This window comes from Cyphellophora europaea (assembly GCF_000365145.1).
Source record: "Cyphellophora europaea CBS 101466 unplaced genomic scaffold supercont1.6, whole genome shotgun sequence".
Taxonomy (NCBI): domain Eukaryota; kingdom Fungi; phylum Ascomycota; class Eurotiomycetes; order Chaetothyriales; family Cyphellophoraceae; genus Cyphellophora; species Cyphellophora europaea.
Window position 1 is genome coordinate 1,742,916 of NW_008481812.1, and position 17,680 is coordinate 1,760,595.

The following is a 17,680-nucleotide window of genomic DNA, read 5'->3' on the forward strand; positions in this document are numbered from 1 at the left end:
TGCCCAGTGAAAAGGCAACCGGGACGCCTGGCTCGCCTCGCCCGCCACCAATGGCTTCATACGGCACAGACAATGAGAGCATCAATTCTACCACGTCCAATGATGAAGCTATACCGGTCAAGAGCCTCGAGAAGCACGCGCCCAGCCGTCAAGCCGAACTTGACACCGACACTGATGACATCCATTACGAATACCTCAACTTCACGACAGAACTCCCGCCGTATGCTCTGACATCGCCATATCCAGACGGTCCTCAACCACCAAATCTCAAAAAGTATGACAATCCTTTCGGCTGGTCCAGAGCCCACAAGAACACCATTCTGTTCCTCTGCACCGCCTCCACCTGGTGCGCCGCCTACAGTGCGGGCTCCTACTCCATTGCTTCCGAACCGATGCGCGAGAAATGGGGACTCTCCCTCGTTGCATTCAACACCGGTGTGACCTGTTGGGCCGCCGGCTTTGGCATTGCGCCCATGTTTCTCGCTCCATTCAGTGAGATCAACGGCCGCAAACCCGTCTTCCTGGCTTCCGGCTTTGTCCTTCTCGCCGCGCAGATCGGTTGTGCCTTCGCGGACACTTTCGCCGGCATGCTGGTCGCTCGATTCTTCGTCGGGGCCGCCGCCTCCACATTTTCCACCATCATCGGCGGCGTCCTCAGCGACATCTACCACGCCGAGGACCGCAATACCCCTATGGCAGTCTACTCGGGCGGCGCCTTGGCCGGAACCGGCTTTGGGCCTTTCCTCTGCGGCTTCATCATCGACCGGGCCTCATACCGCTGGGTCTTCTACCACCAAATCGCCAGCATCGGTGTACTGGTCATCATCATGACGCTGTTCTTCCGCGAGACCCGCGGCAGTGTGCTCCTGTCCCGCCGTGCAAAAGTGCTCAACGACTACTTCGCCGCTCTCGAAAACTCTGGCTATCTCCCACCACAAAATGCCGACAACACCACCACCACCTCCCCCTCCTCCAACCCAGCGAAGCGCCTCCGCTACCGCTGCCTCGCCGACGAGCAGCGCGCCACCATCAGCCGCATGATCTACCTCTCGCTCACCACGCCCTTCAAGCTCCTCTCGACCGAGCCCGTCGTCTTCTTCTTCTCTATGTGGGCCGCCTTCGCCTGGGCCGTGCTATACATGACCTTCGCCGTCATTCCCGTGGTCTTCACCGCGCGCCACAACTTCGACGCCCAAGCCAACGGCCTCGTCTTCCTCGCCATCGCCATCGGCGCCATCGTCGGCGCCCTCCTCTCCATCTACCAAGAACGCGTCGCCCGCGCCTACTTCCCGGACCTGCTCCAAAAGCCCGAAGGGAGACTCTACTTTGCCTGTCTGGAGAGCGCGCTGCTGCCCATCGGCCTCTTCTGGTTCGGCTGGACCTCCTTCTCGAGCGTGCACTGGGCCAGCCCCGTCATCGCCCTGGGCGTCGCCCAGGTCGGCATCTTCTCCATCTACCTCGCCGTCTTCAACTACCTGGCCGACGTGTACCACCGGTACGCGTCGAGCGCGCTCGCGGGCCAGAGCTTCTGTCGGAACGTCGGCGCCGCCGTCTTCCCGCTGTTCACGGTGCAGATGTTTCAGGGCCTGGGCTTCCCGGGCGCGGCGAGTCTGTTGGGCGGGGTGGGCGCATTGCTGACGCTGGTGCCGTGGGTGTTGGTGTTTCATGGGGAGAAGATCAGGAGGAGGAGTAGGATCGCAAGGGAGATTATGGGAGAATGAGCAAGTTTAGGGGTAGGTGGGGCCAGCTAGGGGCAGGTAGGGCGGGTGAAGATGACAGCATAGATAGAGCAGCCAGAAGATCTAAGAGAATGTAGATATGATAAAGCTCGAGTTTTGCTTTTCCGGGCTTGCAACCATAATAGCCAGCCTGGTGGACGGACCCTGCTGCGAGAGACTGCTATTTCGTCTGAGGAGACGTTTCGGACTCGTGCAGATGCACCTATCAGTAGCGTTGATCGTTTGAAAATGGACTTCGTTCCCAAGGTGTCAAGGTCGATCCCAACGCGACCCAGCACGACACTGCAAACCACGGCCTCTCAAGGAAATGCTCGCAACCTCGTCTTCAGTAATTTATCGTCGGAAGCACTCGCGAATCGCTTACAGTGACTCAGCTCTCTTTGCGCAAAAAGTCCGTGGGTGGTGGACCGCTTTTGCTCTGTCCAAAAAGTTGCTTTTGTGACCAATTCTAGACTCCTGCCCCCACAAAGGATCACATGCTGCCCGTACCATATTTGTACAATGTTCTGTCATCTCTTGGCCTTTTCTAAAACCTGGGCTGTGTAGTTCACCCGCTCACCTCAGTCCAGCAAGGCGGCGCTCCTGGACCTCGGTCAAAGCTCTGCTGCCGCTGATGTAGGCGACAACCCCTACTACGGCCAGTACGGGCAACGTTTGGAAGAGGTTCCACACTGTGTAGTAGAGGAAGAAGATGCCCTCGATGGCAACAACCGAGCCGAAGAAGAGGCCATGGGATACTGGAGCGTCTGACAGCGCCTTGGACAGATGGGCAACGTTGCCGCCAACCTGAAGCCACTATTGGACGTCAGACAGTTGCCGGATAGTGAAACGGTTAGACTTACGAGACCGAGGAGAACAGGAAGAGTAGCAACAGCTGCGATAGTGAAGAAGGCCACTAAGACAATGTTTGGGCTCTTGGGATCTGATCGGAAAATGTGGTGGATCTCTGGTTGCTTGCCGTAGCGGAGAGGCTTTTCAGTTGTTGCAGCAGGGGTGTTGGCGTCAAGCTGAATTATCAAAGGAAAGGCCTCGGATTTGTAGGCCTCGGAGCTGCCGAAGGAAGCAATGACCACGGAAGCGGAGAGAGGCGAGCTGCTACGGAGGAACTGAGTGGGTAGGTCTTTGTGAGACTGCATGAGGTCAGATTGCGTCCTCCATGTCCATCAGGTTGTGGCTCACCAGCTCGATTTTGCCTTTACCAGACTCTTTGACGCTGAACGGGTACGAGACATCGAGATTCGTCGCCGGGTTTTGCAGAAGGAGAGAGGCTTGGTGTGGACGTTTCGCACTCTTGCCCTCTTGCGCGGTCAAGATGATTTTGAGACTGTCACCTGCTCCAAGAGACACCGGACTGGAGAGAGGCTTGCTAGGTTGTAACCTGACTTGTCAGTATTGCGAGCATCCCGTCGAAGCCGTCTGCGTACTTCTCTTTCAACCCGCTCCCCACTCCACTGCCTTTGCCCTGAACAGTAAGGGTAGCATCGGTGAAGGTCCATGCGGTGCTGGCTGCAAGAGCTGATTGACAGGCCAGGAGAAGGCCAAGACCCTGGTACAACACGGTCGGCACACGCATTTTATTCGAAAAGGGTGAATGCTCGAGAGACAGTCGCGAGTTGTCCCTGTACGGATGAGCACACGCTGTTCCAACATACTGTTCTGGAAACGGAAGGTTAGGCGAATATCGCCAAGGATTGCTCTTTTTAGCGCAGCCTTGTGCAGGAGCACCCCTGTTTGCTCGCTCCTGCAGACGTAGAGGTCGTTCAAATATACAACTGAAGAGCAATAGCAATGATAGATTGCCTAGCGGAATCACCTAACGACGATGCTAGCTATTGAGCACACGAAACCGTCATACTCGATGATTTTTGTTCTGGATCCCTGGTTGATCTGAATAGCAGGTTCTTAACGTCAGCCAGCCGAATTGACTCTGTAACTTTAGGTACGTCGCTTCTGCACTCTTGAGACTTGGAATACCCATCTTCAAGCACTGCCTGGAGCTCTCAAGCTCATAGCATCCGCTTGGAGCCCGTCAATTGTCAAGCCAATGCCTGATCTCGGATTCAGCCGCTATTGAAGTTGTCAGGCGAGCCAAGCTGCGAACATGTCTAAAGCTCAGGGATCAACGATGACTGCGTGGCCTCTTACGAGATTGGCTTTGAGTCTTGTATACCGATCTAGCTGCGATAGTCAATACATGCCTTCTGTGGGCCTGTGCGGTTGTGGCAGAGGGCTACCGCCGACGAGGCATATTCGTATCCCTGAAGGCCAACTCCTAGACGGAGGCGTCTGGTATATCAATATCTCTCGCTTTCACTTTCTGTTGTTCAACATCGCTTCTGATTAGGCGAGTCATAGGTCGAATATAAGTCGTCGCCGCACGTATAGGCTGCTGAGTCATTAGGGCTCCGTCCACATAGTGGCGGAAGACTTGCCTGCAGGTGATGCAGATTGTGTCTGGGTCCTTTAGCTTTAGCTCACGAATCGACTTGTATGTGCAGTATGGCCGTGGTGCAGTCTGCTGTATCATGACGGACCAGAAAAGCTTTCCGTGGCTGCGAAAGATCGGTAGGCGCCAGATTTGAAGAACGCCAACAGTCCATAGACATGATTCTCGTAGATCTTCACGTTCCACGGAGATCCCGACCGCGAAGCCAGCTCTTCTGTTTCATCAAAAAGCAATGTCTAAGCACTTTGAGTACCCGTGATAACTCTGTCCGCCTCCGCCAGCTGGCCGCGCGCGAAGTTGCCGTAGGCTTGGACTCTGGTACGTATAGAATCTACTAATCATGGAGCATCCAAGTCCGTTCGAAAGCACAGAGAAGTGCGCATAGTCGCATGGCGAGAGCAAATGGTCCGTGTGCATGGCTGTTAGGTGCTACAGGTCGCGCGGTACGAAAGGAGCCTACGTCGCTTGCCCGGATGTTCCATGAGGCGGCCGCTTCACCCAGGGTTTTACTGACAGCAGCAGGACGTATAATGGTCATTTACAGAGTCCTACAAGACAGCGATGTCTTTTATATGGCCTAAAGCACTCAGACTCATGCCCGTGAGGCCATCAGATGCATACGTTGGGTATGACCCCTTCTAAGAGGGCGAGTCATGGTACTGGCAGGGCACCCACTAAACCCAAAACGGGCAGGGACACTTATTTTGCGAAGTCCAGCACTTCCTCACCCACGTCTTCCCTCTCTGTTTGCTACCTCATGGTCCTTCACTACCCTTCGGGCTCTTGCTGGTCTTGAATCATCGTCCTCCGATCGTTTGCGCTCGGATCTCAGTCTTCCAGCTGACTAGAACCGAGCTCGGTAGACCAACATTTACCCACCCCAGAACGACATTCGGTTGCACAGTCGTCAGCCTTTGAACATCATTGACCCTTTCTATCTTGGCTGAGGGTGCTGGCCCATCATTCCGCATCAGGTTTGATCTCAATCTGTATCGTATCTATCTAGTTGATCATTCTTGTTCCTCGCTCTGAGAGCATCGCACCGGATGACATATCCTACAAGAGCGGTCTAACACTCAGACACCAACATCAACCTATAACGCACCTTCCAGAATGCCTCGACTCAGGCCAATAAGCGAGTCATCGCTAGATCCAGCCAACAGACGATCCTCTGCTCGAGCCCGCAAACCTACAGCCAAACTCGAAGCCCTCACTGCTACCAAATTCTACGCCTCGGACATGGCGAACCCACGTCACGACGCTTCCATGTCTCAGAGCCCCGATCCAAGTGTCGACTCGTCCAACCTGACACCCGTCAGTCCGCTGTCCGATGCTGCCCCGGCTCCAGGGCAAGACCATACTCCACCTTCCACCGTCTCTACCGATCAATCCAGTATCTCTGCGGGCTACGGGGAAGGCAGCAACGCGGCAGTGCCGGAGATTGACGATCCAGTCTCTGCGATAGGAGTCGGCAAGCGTGGGCCTCGCCGGGATCGTAAGCCCACTCAGCGAGCACTTGAGATGGGCGAGTCTACGTCGACCACTCGTCGTCGTCGGCGCACCAGGGAGGAAATCCTGAATACGCGGACATCGATTACGCCTTCCGAGGCCAGTCCGACACCAGAAGCTGTGCCAATCATGCTGCAGCCGTCCAGGAAGCAAGTCCGCCGTAACACGAAGCTGATTGACTCGGACGACGCCAGCTCCGTTCCTGCAGAACCCGTGCAAAAGTCAGAGCCGCCCATCAGCACGCCAAGACGTAGCGATGGACGGAGCCGGTCTGCCATTCAGGACGCCAACAAGACGACTCCTTCTACCTTCGAGTCTCCTCGTCGATCTTCGAGAGTCAAGAACCTCGATGCTAATGTTGCGGAAGCCGCAGCGTCAGCGGCCCATGACAGCAAAATACCCGACAACACCGAGTCGTCAAATCAAGCAATGGCTCCAAGTACGACGAATGACAGTGCTAGTGATGGCATGAACTCAGGTCTGCCCACGTCCACCGACCGCAACATCCGTCTGAGGTTCAGACAGCCCGCCAGAAAGCTCGAGAGTATCGACCCTCCAGACACTACTTCGGTCGAATCTCCAGCTCTGTCCAGCCCCAGCACGACTAGACGCACGAGCAGACGATCTACTAGCAACCCCAACCAAGCACGGGAGAGTCAGTCTCGTAAAAGATCTGCTTCACCACCTGAAGAGGAGCGACCACAGAAATCCATGAGAGTAACACTGAAAGTGAAAGTGCCTGTGTCGAAACTCAAACAACCATCTAAACTGCGGCACTCTGTCATTGCCGAACATGACAGCGAGGCAATCTCACCGGCATCTGAAACAATGCCGCTTCCTGCGAAGCACTACGGTGCCGGTGCCCAAATCGTGCGCGACGACTCCCAGCAAGCCAACAAGACTAGCAACGCTATCCATCAGCGGTCCACAAAGTTGACAGTTCTTTCGATACCGGCGAAGCTATCTCGTCGTGCCCAGGCTAAGGTTGACGCCAAAGCTAATGGAAGATTAAGGCAAGCGACAGAGTCAGCCAATCCCGATATGCTACAGAACACTATGTATGGTGGAGCTTCATCGCACTATACCCCCAGCGTGAGCATGGTTGGCCCAGCGGTGGGCTGCCAACTTCACTGTCTTTCGCCCCGTTCTCGGACACAGGCATACCAACGCATGACGATGAGCACGACTGAATCTGACCAAGAGGATGCTGCCGGAACGGATGGCAATTTTGACTTGGAGCATGTCGTACTGCGTAAGAGAGGTTCTTCGTACTGTGTTTGCACCGATTCTAGCCACAGTCATGCAGCCACGACTCCAGTATCAGCCAGCGAAGAAAACGCACCTCAGGACCGACAGTCTGCCAAAGTGCTACAACCACGTGAGCCACATGAGCGCCAAAACGAAGACATCCTCGCTGCGTGGCCGGAGAACATCGAGCTTCCAATGGTCATGCCGGCCGTCAACTCGAGCATGTCTGCAGCGCAAGCTCGCGTGGCCTCACTGCTCTACAAAGTCATTCCAGGGCGAGTGGCTTCGGATGAAACTGCACAAGACCTTCGGACTTCTATTCGTCGGTCTTCTTCACCTGTGGCCTCTGGCGACGCACTGGATCGGACTTCCAATCATAGCACTGCTGCACCTGCTACACGGGCGGGTTCGTCTTCTGGGCGTGCCAGTGAGTCTCACGCTGCATCGTCTGCGTCGTCTTCCGAAGAGCGAGCAAGGTGGGCTGACCAGGCTCTCGAGCGCACCCGGCGTGTAGCACAGGAAATGGGCATTACTGTCACCCCATATATGGAGTACGACCAAATCAAAAAGCTGGTGCAAGTCTATCAGTCCCGTGCTCAGCCTTCGGGGTGGAGCCATCCGCATGCCCATTCGCCCACATTTTCGGGCAACATGTTGCAAGACGACAGCGACGACCGCCTTCAACAAATCATCGGCGATAGCTATACTGCTACTCTGAGCCGGAATGCGGCTGGTCGTGTCCGAGTCACAACACCGTCAAGGTCAAGCAACAATGACGCCTGGAACGAGGATGAGAGATCCGAGAAGGAACACAAGACGAGCAAGATCGACGACAAGAAGACTGGTGGGAAGGAGCTCAAGGAGGTACAGACAAGGCGGCGGAAGAGTGCACAGGAACAGTCCAAGCCCTAGGGTCGTTTCTGCTAGCAGGTAATGAAGGCAACCTGTATCGTATTGGTCCGGCCTACGCAACGAATAGATTTCGGGCAGCATATTTAAGGTGGGCAAAAGAAAAGCAAGGGAACGGAGTTTCTAATAATGGTTAGACAACATGCTCACAATTGTGTTCCAGTAGTTGCATCTACAAGGCAATCTGTAGGCCACCAGGCAGCCGTGATACAGTGAACAGGGCACCCCCTGGGGAGTGGAGTCGCGGCCTGTGGGGCTCAGGGGTGGCTGCGAAATTGCTTCGCTGTGCAAAGAAAACCAAAACGCGTTGGAACGCGTCCAAATTTATTCGAGAAGCCTAATTCGACCTTGAGCACGACATCACTGGAATCTGAAGGGCGCAAACAATGGCAGAGACAATCAAAAAGCGCCCGGGCAGGCCAAAGAAGGTCGTGGAGGAAGAGCCCCTGGTCTTGGTATCTGAGCCTACCGCGAGCGCGTCCGTGCCAGAGAAGACAACTGTGCGCAAAGCCACCACGAGCACCAAGACGGCGGCCAAAGCTTCAGTCCCCGCAGGTGACACCACAACGACAGCTACGAGAAAGACGACGAGGACGGTGAAGAAGGCAGTTGAGGATGGCGAGAGCAAGACAGTGGTAGCGACATCAAGCCCGTCAAGTACGAAGCGCGCCAAGACCACGACGGCAACCACCAAGTCATCAACTAAAGCGTCACTTTCTCCGACGACATCGTTGACAGAGACCAAATCTAGCACGTCGAAATCCAGGAAAGCCGCGCCGGAGCCTATCGCCAACCCGACGCAGAGCCGTGCGGCATCAGACGGCAAAGTGGCGTCTTCCTCAACAACCGCTGCGAAAACGACCAAGTCGTCAACGGCGCCGAAGTCGGCGCCGCCAAACTCACAGAGCATATCAGCCGAAGCAGCTGGGACCCCTAAATCATCGGATGAATCCTCTGCAACTGCCCCAGAGCCTTCATCGACAGAACCCATCGCGAGCAAATCATCCTTTCTCTCCTCCTTCTTCAACGAGCCCGAACCCGGTCCCGCCGGCGGCAGCACCATCACAATCGAAGAGGAGAAAACCCTACGCCAAAACGAGACCCCCGCACCACACACGCCCAAAGCTCGCGCCGCGGCAGCAAAGCGGCTACGAGATGAGCAGCGCACCGCCACTCGAGCGGATCCGGCGGCACCAGTCATAGATGGCCAGGCTGTAGCGAAAGAGCAGATCGCGATCCGCTCGCGCATCCAGGCGTACGGCGCGAAGAGCTTTGCCGCGCTGCGGGCGAGGACCGATAGTGAGCCTGATGTTTCGACCTCAACCTCCCCTGAACCAGCGGCTTCTTCTTCTACTACTTCTACGCCACAAGTCTCAACGGAAGGATCTAGCACGGCCGCTTCCCAGCCCAAGTCCACCACGACGGCACCCAACTTCCCACCACCACCGCAAACCACACCACCCGCACCCCCCACGCCGCCAGCAGCCTCAGCTGCCACGACCCCCACGACCGTACCCAGCACCCCACAACCCAAGCCCTCCCGCCTCCGCCCCCCTCAACCATCATCCACACCGGCCCCCCAAGCCGCCGCCGCCCTACCCGCAAAACCCAAGCCCAAACCCAAACCCTACGAGCGCCCCACCCCCCTAAAACCCACCGAAACCCCCCTCGCCGAGTTGAAAAAGAACCGCGAGTTCCGCCGCCTCTCACGGCGCTGGACGGGCTTTATCGTGGCGTGTCCGATCCTCATTGCCACGAGCATTGAATTGTGGCGAAGGTATGAGGTCATGAGGGCGGAGAGGGTTGCTGGGGGTCTGGGTGTTGGTGGTGGTGGTGGTGGTAGTGCAGGGGAGGCGGGACGGAGGGGGACAGGGGAGGAGGGGATGCGGAACGGGGGGATTTGAAGGGGAAGGCGATTGGAATGAGATGAGGCACCGGCATCGTAGACTGCTGCGTGTCGGTTTCATAGGGATGTGCGTTTCGATGGGCCCCGTGCATTTTGAGGTCCGCCACAGGAGGAGATAGATGCACCTACAATAATCCTGAAATGCATCCGCGAGATAGAAACGCGACAAGGAGATGAGAGACGGTAATGAAACAACTTCGCTCTGACCTGACGTGGTCGTTCCGCTTTTTGATTTTTGGTTTCTCTAAAAAAAAAACCTGTACCGATCGCTCGAGGTCTATCTGATTTTCATCTGCTTGTATGCTCGCTCGCTTGCTTCGTTGTTTGCCTGCGTTGCTCCATACGACTAGCGGCTCGTCAACGGCTTGCTGTCAGCTCTATTGCCGCAACAAAACCGTTCCAGAGTCTGTCTCGGGTGCCTCTGTCGCCTCGAGGCACGCATCTTCCGCTAGAGCACGCACCCTCTCGGTGCAGAAAGTCTTTTCTCCCTGGCTGTTGGATATCTCGAATCCGTACTCAGCCGCCTCACGCCACACTCGATTGGAGGTGGGACCATCGACAACTCACAACTTGGACTCGAAAGTCGCGCTCCCCTCCCAGGCATCGCCACCTTCGAGCTTGGTCCAGCTGTTGACAGAACCGGGCTCAATGCACAGGTACCGCAACCAACCATCCTTGGGCTCGAAGTCACCCATACCTTTAATCTTGTCCTCCCATCCGTTCCAGACTGTGACATTGGGCAGCGCATCTCTCGTGACCACGAACGAAGACTTCCCGCCCTCTGTGACCGTGAGTGGGCTATCATCCTTCGGGGTGTAGACACGATCTGTCTCGCCAGTGCAGGTGATGGCGTTAGACTCCTCAGTGAAGGTCTGTGCGTTGCGGACTTTGTCGATATACTGCGCCGACTCGAGGCCAGAGATGGTGGTCTTCTTGATATCCTGTTACCCGTTAGTGTTCGTCTTGCCTCAAGTAGCGAAATGCATAGGTTAGTTACCTTGATCGCCAGATACGTGTGGAACAAACACTGGAACTCAAACGCCTCACTGCCCTTGTTCTGCACATGTAAGCCACACTCCAGCTTGCCCTTGCCTAGTGTAACCGAGTACACCAGGCCAAACTCAAATGGCCATTTCGCCTTTGTAGCCTCATCCAACATGCCACTGCTCAATCCGAAATCCAGCTTGACGCTATCGTCGGCCTTGCGGTCCGTGCTCTCAGTGGAACTCTTGCCTAGGAACTCCCAGTAGTTGTTCCGCGCGAAACCATGCTGCGGCAGCTTGGAGGTGGTGTGGTCTTTGGGAGGTGGACCGAAGACGGGGAAGACGAGCGGAATGCCACCACGGATGGGCTTGGAGCCGTCGAGCGCAGCGGCAGTGGAGAGGAAGAGCTTTTCGGCGCCATTAGCGGTCTTCCAGGAAGTCACCGTCGCACCGTAGAGGTGAACGGTCACGGAATCTCCGGAAGGCAGGTGGGCGGTCAAGACATTGTCGGTGAGGTCGATGGTGGGTTGCGGTAGGGAGGGGGAGGTGGGGAGCGGGGAGGGTTTGTTCTTGCGATCCATAGTCGATGTATTGGAGTTTTGATGGCACAGAAAGTCAGTCTTGAGTGCGTGCAGAAGTTAAGAATCGTCGACGAAGAGGTGGAGCTGGTGCAAGTGCAGAAGGCCAGGCTGGAAATATGTTGTAGGTGAGCGGAGGGCAGTCAAAGCAGTGCCCTCGTTGAAACATCTCGAAACGGTCGAAACGGTCGAAACGGTATTAAAACATTCCATGCGTTGACGTCAACCCGCCTGCGCGCTCCACCGGAGCTTAGATTGTCGGAAACGGTCCCTGTAACTTTTTGTGAGCTTTACCCGGAGTCGTGGTATCATCATTTCGTTGGACTGCTTCCACCTGCATTGTCCTGCACCAAGCTACAGCCTGTATCCCTCACGACCTTACCAACAGTACGATCAAGACAACCACCAACGATGGGCAATTCTTCCTCGAAAGTCGCCTCCCGCGCCGCCGGCGCCGCCAAACGGCAGTATCCCAGCGCCGTCTCCTCCGCCGTGTCCAAGCCCTCACAAGCATCACCTCAGCCTGAAGCCTCAACCACCACAGCAGCCGCACAAGTACATCCCTCACCTTCCCAGTTGCCTCCTTCGTCTTCTCGCTCCGAAGTCGTTGAGCTGGACGCTCGCGACCCCCACTTCGCCGCGTCCCTTGCCCGCGCCGGCACCGCACGCCGCGTTCCCCAACCACCCTCGCCTTCCTCCTCCTCCGCCTCTCCATCTTCCGCCTTCCCCACCTCCTCTCAACCGCCTAAACTCCAACAGTCACCAACGGGCCAGTCCATCTTCCCCACCAGCCGGCCAGGCACCAACCCCGCGCTCGCCGTCGTGCAGGCGCGCGACAAGCTCACCAAGCAGTTCGAGGCCGAGGGTGAGGGCCTGGGGCGAAAGAGCTTCGCTGGCAGAACTCTGCTGAACGCGCGGGAGCTGCGTGAGGCGTTGAACTTACGGGACGCGGCTGGAGAGGCTGAGGCCGAGAGTGCCATGCGCTTGCGGAAGGGCTTGTTGGCGGCCATGGTCACGACGAGGGTGGCCAGCGGCTGAAGATCTGGCTTACAAACAACGACAAACATCCTGACCAGACGATCGCATATGAGGTAAAACAGATGGGGAGGCCTAAGGAAGCCTAAAGATTCAGCATGTTGGGGACGACGATGGACCGAGACCCGCCTTTTATCCATTCATTCTTGAATCTGAACAGAACCGTCCGCAGTCCCGGGCTCATACCGCCAGTGATCCACCGCAGACCGAGAGCGGGCAATCGAGCTTGGTCCGGACCACCCAAGCCCGTTGCGGCAGGATGCCACTCCCGAATGACCCGCAGCAGCACTGACGCCCGAACGACTCCGCGTGGAAAGAGCAAGTTAGGACACGAGAAGACAGCAACGACACTAAAAGCGCATATGCGCTCCAATGAAAGCAAGTATTACGCAGCCACTCAGCCCACATTGGCAAGTGCGAGGGGTCGGCAAACAAAGCCATCAGCAAGGGCTCAACGAGTAAATTATATTCGCCTGAAATTGGCACGAGTCAAAGACGGCTAAAGACCACGGAACGCGGAAGACTGTTTGTCTTTTAGACGACCGATCCGTATGTATAGTGAATTCAAAGGCAAGATGTGATAGTTGGTAATGGATCAATGTGTTGATCTGTCATATCTTCATTTCAGGGTTTCTATTCTCTTATTCGCTTCCCCCCCAATTGGAAGCCTGTCCTGCATTCTCTTTCTTCCTCCCCTGACCCTTTTCTGCTCCTTTACCAAATTTCCATGTTCACTGCATACTCTTCACTTGAGCCTGATAGCGAATCTGGAAGCACAGCTCGTCCACCGCCCTCAGATCCACCGTTCCTGGCTGGGCGGTCTTGACTTGCTGCAGAATGTGCTCTAGTGACGATATCACGTCGATTGGTGTCTGCACCTGCTGGTCTACCATGGTCGGTGCCATCTCTTTGCGCTCTGACACCGAATCGCGAGTTTGTTGGGCCACAAGCGCTTCGTCCTGCTCGACAGTTTCGTCGACCGTGCTTACTTCTTCCTGTAGCGCTGTGCTATGCGCAATGGTCATCTCTGCCTCATCCATGTTGATGTCTTCCGTGGGTGGCTCAATTACTTGGGGCTCAGTGGATGGCTCATGCGAATAGATAGACCTCCTCGACCGCTGGCTGCCGGACGAGATGCTGCTGCCACGCTCGAGACCAAGTACAGACCGCGCCGCCTTCTCGTTCTTCCTTGGGCGCCCACGCTTCTTCTTCTGCTTCGGTGTAGTTACCTGTGACTCGGGTGCATCCACGAACACCTCGGGTTCCACATCTCCTGGAGGTGAGCTCGGAGCAGGGGGGTCTGAGCTTGTGACCACCTCAATCACATCGTAGAGCTCCTCCTCATCCTCACGTTTGACGATGGGCTCCTGGCTCTCCGTAGACTGCTGAGCGACGCGAGTCGATTTCTTTGTCTTCTTGTTGCGACTCCACAGTGCACCGGCTGCTTTGCGCTTCCTGCCACTTACTCTCGTCGGAGCAGCCTGCGACTTCGCCGGTAAAGACGGGACCTCGACAGCAGGCTGTTCGATTGGCACAACGGACGCCGGTGTTTGGTCTAAGCCATCCAGCACCACTGACCAGTCGAGATCGTGCGACAGCTGGGAGGCGCTTAGCTGCTCGAGCTCATCGCTACCGATTTTGCTTGAAGCTCGTATAGGTGTAGACGGTGCATGAGAAAGGTGGGATGCTTCGGATCCAATGACATGCTCTTCTGAGGGGGTGCCCGCCCATTCAGCTGCACCCGGAGCTGCTGATACCTTGTGAGAAGGTTCGTCTTGGGTATTATTTTGCCGGAAAACGGTCTCCACGACTGAGTCCGCGGGAAGTGCTCGTGGGAGTGTTTGCCCAGCACTAGATCCCTCTCCTTCAGCTTCAATGACTTGTTTGTCAGCTGTGAGGCTTTGCTCAGCATCAGCTGTACTATCTTGAGCAAAATCCTGAGCAAGCTCATCTGCATCCACTATGGGCTCTTCTTGTTCGATATTGCTCTCTTCGACCTTTGCTTCATCGGAAGACTCGGGGAGGTGCTCTTGCTCAAGAGGCTGCTCCTCATCGATCGTCACGTCGTCCTCCCCAGCTCCCGCAGAGGCTGTTGGTGGCAGTGCTTGTAGGGCTGCGGAATGAACACCAGGTAATTTGTCTGGTGCTCCGTGAAGTGATGGAGGAGAAGATGGGATATCGACATCTGCTACATTGCGCACATACCGGGATTTTGGTGTAGGTGAAGGCTGGGCCTCAGCCTCATCAGCAGCGTCTGGTACGGGGGTAGAAGGCCTCTCAACCATTGTGGCTGCTTTGCGAGCGAATCCACAACCTCGTGACTCAGATGAAGCTCGGCTAACAGGTCGGGGACTTGAGCGCAAGTCGGGAAAGACGACAGCAGGCTCACTGCGCTGGCGATCGCGAACCTCCTTTTGCCGATCGGTCAGGAATTGAGACTCTGAATCTGCCGCCACAGGGGAGGAATCGACAGTGACGAACTCGGTCTGCGAGTCGTTGTGCCGGCGTCTGCGTGTGCTTGTAGATGTTTTTCCGACATCTGAAACCTCATCTTCGACTTCCTGAACATCCTGCACCGCATCTCTCGTGTCGCCATCTTGATCCGCAGAAGCAGCTACATCGACATCCAGGTCACTATCATCTGGGAAGCGACTTTCCTGTTCGACCGAGGTGGGATGTGCTTCTCCCACATTCTGAGTGTTGTAGGCCAGTGTGCTGTGGACTTCATCGCCCAGATCCGCCAGGACTTCGGGAGACAGCTTGAGCTCGAGATGGGGCTGAAGTCGTTGAAATGCTTCGAGCAGAAGTGGGCCGAGGTGCATGTCCTCACATTCGCCGAATGTCGAATTCCAGGCTGTGGCTGCAAAAGACACGACTGTAGCGTGCACGGAGGCGAAGGCGGAAGCGAACAAGACGTCCAAGTCTCTGATTGATTCTTGGCGGACTTTACTCATGGCGCGAGCAAATGCTTCAGCCAGGCGGCCGAGACAGGAAGACGATAGCAAGTTTCGCTGGTCTTTCAACCAGAATGACAGCCCAGCCTGTAGCTTTGCTAGAACAATCTCTGGTTCAGCCGGCGTTGAGATTGTTCGACTAGTCAAAGCAACCAAGTCTTCAACTTCTGCTTGGTTGACTTGCTCGGTATTGTAAGCTCCAACAAGGCGCTTCCCCAACAGATCGACTAGTTTTGCGAAAGCCTCGGTGTGCTGTTTCGAAGGCGATGAGCTTGTCTGAAGTTTTTGCCTTAGCTGGTCGTAAACAGCACCAAGGATCCATGGTGTTGCTTCAATTCGATCGGTGTCAAGAGCCTCGAGCACGTGTGATGTGCCGAGCTCGGCGATAGCTGTCGTCGTTATGTTGGCCAGTACATTGCTTGGCAATCCGGATTCGTGGTCTTCGATACTAGCCAATGAGTCGATAAACCTCAGAATAGCTAGCACAGAAATCCGAGTCTCGTTGCTCATCTTGATCTCCTTGTTGCTTCCGCTTCGCACCGACTTCACGAGATGCCGCCATGCTCTTGAGACGTACGCCTGCTCTGACGACTCAGCGAAGCCCCACGAGCTGTATCGGAAGAGTAACTCAAAGATGTCAACGATATTGCCAGCATGACCTCTGATCCATTTGTTGTCGATGGTCGGAAGCTCGTCCGGCTCGATTGACCGGTTCTCGTGGGCCCTCTTCTCGTTCCATACTTTCGTCCCAGCCTTGACGTTCCAGAGAAGAGCCATCAGGATGCGGCATGCAATGTCAGCGTTTGCAGGGTGTTTTTCGAAGAATGAGGACCTCATGACTTTGACGATGTACTCATTCCAAGCTTTAGTAAGTCGTGCTGGTGACGTGGCTGGTCTAAAAGCGTAGTAAAGGAGGTTGCAATAGCTCGAAACGGCAGCGGCATGGGCTGATTTGGTGTGCTTGTCAGAAGAGTGACGTTCAAGCTGCGCCACGATTGGCTTCGACAGCATTGCCATTAGGCCGTCGGTAGCTGCGTGTGGCCGAGCAGCATACACAAACCGGTGCCAAGCCAGATTCGCCTGTAGTCGTAGGTTGCTGTCGCTAGAATTGAAACACCGTTGAATAACCATGAGCCATTCTTTCAAACCAGACCAGGAATCGATGGGCCGACTCTCCGAATAGCATAAGAGGATAACAACAGCCCAGATCTGTGGTACATGCTCGGCTGTCTCTTTGGTGGCAATCATTTTCTCAAGTTTCTTGCACATAGCGTAGCCTTTCTTGTTGTTGTCGTTCTGCACATCATCTAGCACAGCTCGGACCGGGATGGCAATTGAATCGGATGCAGGGAATGCTCGAAAGACTTTCATGCCCAATTCTCGCGCTTTTGTCCTTGTGTCCTGAATCGCCGATGTCATTGCAGAGAGAACGTGTTCGATCCAAAATCCTGCTCGTAGCTTCATGACCGGTTTCGCCTGGTCCAGGAGTCTGCCATATACTAACAGACGTTCCGACACAACACCATTGCCCTTCACGTGTTCAGATAAGACAGCCAGACCATCGATGAGACGCGATGCTCTCGATGATGTGAGTATTCCCTGGCGGAAGTCTTGCATGGCCAACAAATGTAGATAGTGCACCAGGACAGACTTGGGAGCCTTGTGCTCAACCACAGTACTTATGGCACGGTCCAGAACGTAGAGCCTGAAGTCATCACTCAGATATGGAGCAAAGTCGCTGTTCCAGACCAGGATCACAAGAACTTTCAGGGCTGAGGTGACTAGGTTGATATCGCAAGGCTGCGGCTCAGGTTGGTCGAGTGCGGAAAGGTGCAACTTGATTGACTTGGTGATTGATTGAAGCTTGTTCCGGAGCACAAGCTGTTCAGGCAGCTCATCATAAGCTTTGACTGCAGCAGCCAGCGTTTGGTAGGCGTCAACACACTCTGTGCTATCATTTCTGGCAAGTTGGTGCAGGATAGATTCCATGATCTCGTTCAAAGACTGCTTCTCATCTCCCGGACCATCATGCGAGGACGGCACGGCCAGTCCTTGATCGTTTGCTTTCAGAATAGACTTGTTTGATGTTGAGCAATCGCGTGAAGGTAGTAGTGGTCGTACAGGAATCTTGTCAGTTGGGTTCACGACTTCGGTAGATTCGTGGATATCTGTCCAGGGCGAAAAGCCAACTTTCTTCCTCGAGCCTAGACTAGACGGCGGTTGTGATGCAGGGGAGTCGTCTGGTGTACTTGTGGGCGGTATAGGAAAGAAAGGGAGCCGCTGCTTTCTAGAGGACGTCGTAGGCGGGGATGGAGGAAGGATGTCTGGAACAGACATGGCGACGGACGTTTACGAAACGCTCATACTGTTGCT

General features: G+C 55.4%; 7 protein-coding genes across 7 annotated transcripts; 4 read left to right on the forward strand and 3 right to left on the reverse strand.

The window, feature by feature from the left end:
- Window positions 1–50: 50 nt before the first annotated feature.
- On the forward strand, window positions 51–1,721 carry HMPREF1541_06883 (uncharacterized protein; the record flags this gene model as incomplete). The annotated part of the gene is made up of 1 exon (XM_008721209.1): window positions 51–1,721. One exon carries the CDS (start codon window positions 51–53, stop codon window positions 1,719–1,721), a length of 1,671 nt encoding a protein of 556 aa, XP_008719431.1.
- A 573-nt stretch (window positions 1,722–2,294) lies between these two features.
- HMPREF1541_06884 (uncharacterized protein) lies at window positions 2,295–3,312 on the reverse strand (the record flags this gene model as incomplete). The annotated part of the gene is made up of 4 exons (XM_008721210.1): window positions 2,295–2,534; window positions 2,582–2,869; window positions 2,919–3,117; window positions 3,164–3,312. The coding sequence occupies 4 exons, from the start codon at window positions 3,310–3,312 to the stop codon at window positions 2,295–2,297; spliced, it is 876 nt and encodes a 291-aa protein (XP_008719432.1).
- A 1,986-nt stretch (window positions 3,313–5,298) lies between these two features.
- Window positions 5,299–7,854, forward strand: HMPREF1541_06885 (uncharacterized protein; the record flags this gene model as incomplete). Its single annotated transcript, XM_008721211.1, has 1 exon — window positions 5,299–7,854. The coding sequence occupies one exon, from the start codon at window positions 5,299–5,301 to the stop codon at window positions 7,852–7,854; it is 2,556 nt and encodes an 851-aa protein (XP_008719433.1).
- A 383-nt stretch (window positions 7,855–8,237) lies between these two features.
- Window positions 8,238–9,755, forward strand: HMPREF1541_06886 (uncharacterized protein; the record flags this gene model as incomplete). Its single annotated transcript, XM_008721212.1, has 1 exon — window positions 8,238–9,755. The coding sequence occupies one exon, from the start codon at window positions 8,238–8,240 to the stop codon at window positions 9,753–9,755; it is 1,518 nt and encodes a 505-aa protein (XP_008719434.1).
- A 565-nt stretch (window positions 9,756–10,320) lies between these two features.
- Window positions 10,321–11,321, reverse strand: HMPREF1541_06887 (uncharacterized protein; the record flags this gene model as incomplete). The annotated part of the gene is made up of 2 exons (XM_008721213.1): window positions 10,321–10,698; window positions 10,755–11,321. The coding sequence occupies 2 exons, from the start codon at window positions 11,319–11,321 to the stop codon at window positions 10,321–10,323; spliced, it is 945 nt and encodes a 314-aa protein (XP_008719435.1).
- A 408-nt stretch (window positions 11,322–11,729) lies between these two features.
- HMPREF1541_06888 (uncharacterized protein) lies at window positions 11,730–12,356 on the forward strand (the record flags this gene model as incomplete). Its single annotated transcript, XM_008721214.1, has 1 exon — window positions 11,730–12,356. One exon carries the CDS (start codon window positions 11,730–11,732, stop codon window positions 12,354–12,356), a length of 627 nt encoding a protein of 208 aa, XP_008719436.1.
- Window positions 12,357–13,084: 728 nt separating this feature from the next.
- Window positions 13,085–17,644, reverse strand: HMPREF1541_06889 (uncharacterized protein; the record flags this gene model as incomplete). The annotated part of the gene is made up of 1 exon (XM_008721215.1): window positions 13,085–17,644. The coding sequence occupies one exon, from the start codon at window positions 17,642–17,644 to the stop codon at window positions 13,085–13,087; it is 4,560 nt and encodes a 1,519-aa protein (XP_008719437.1).
- Window positions 17,645–17,680: the final 36 nt, after the last annotated feature.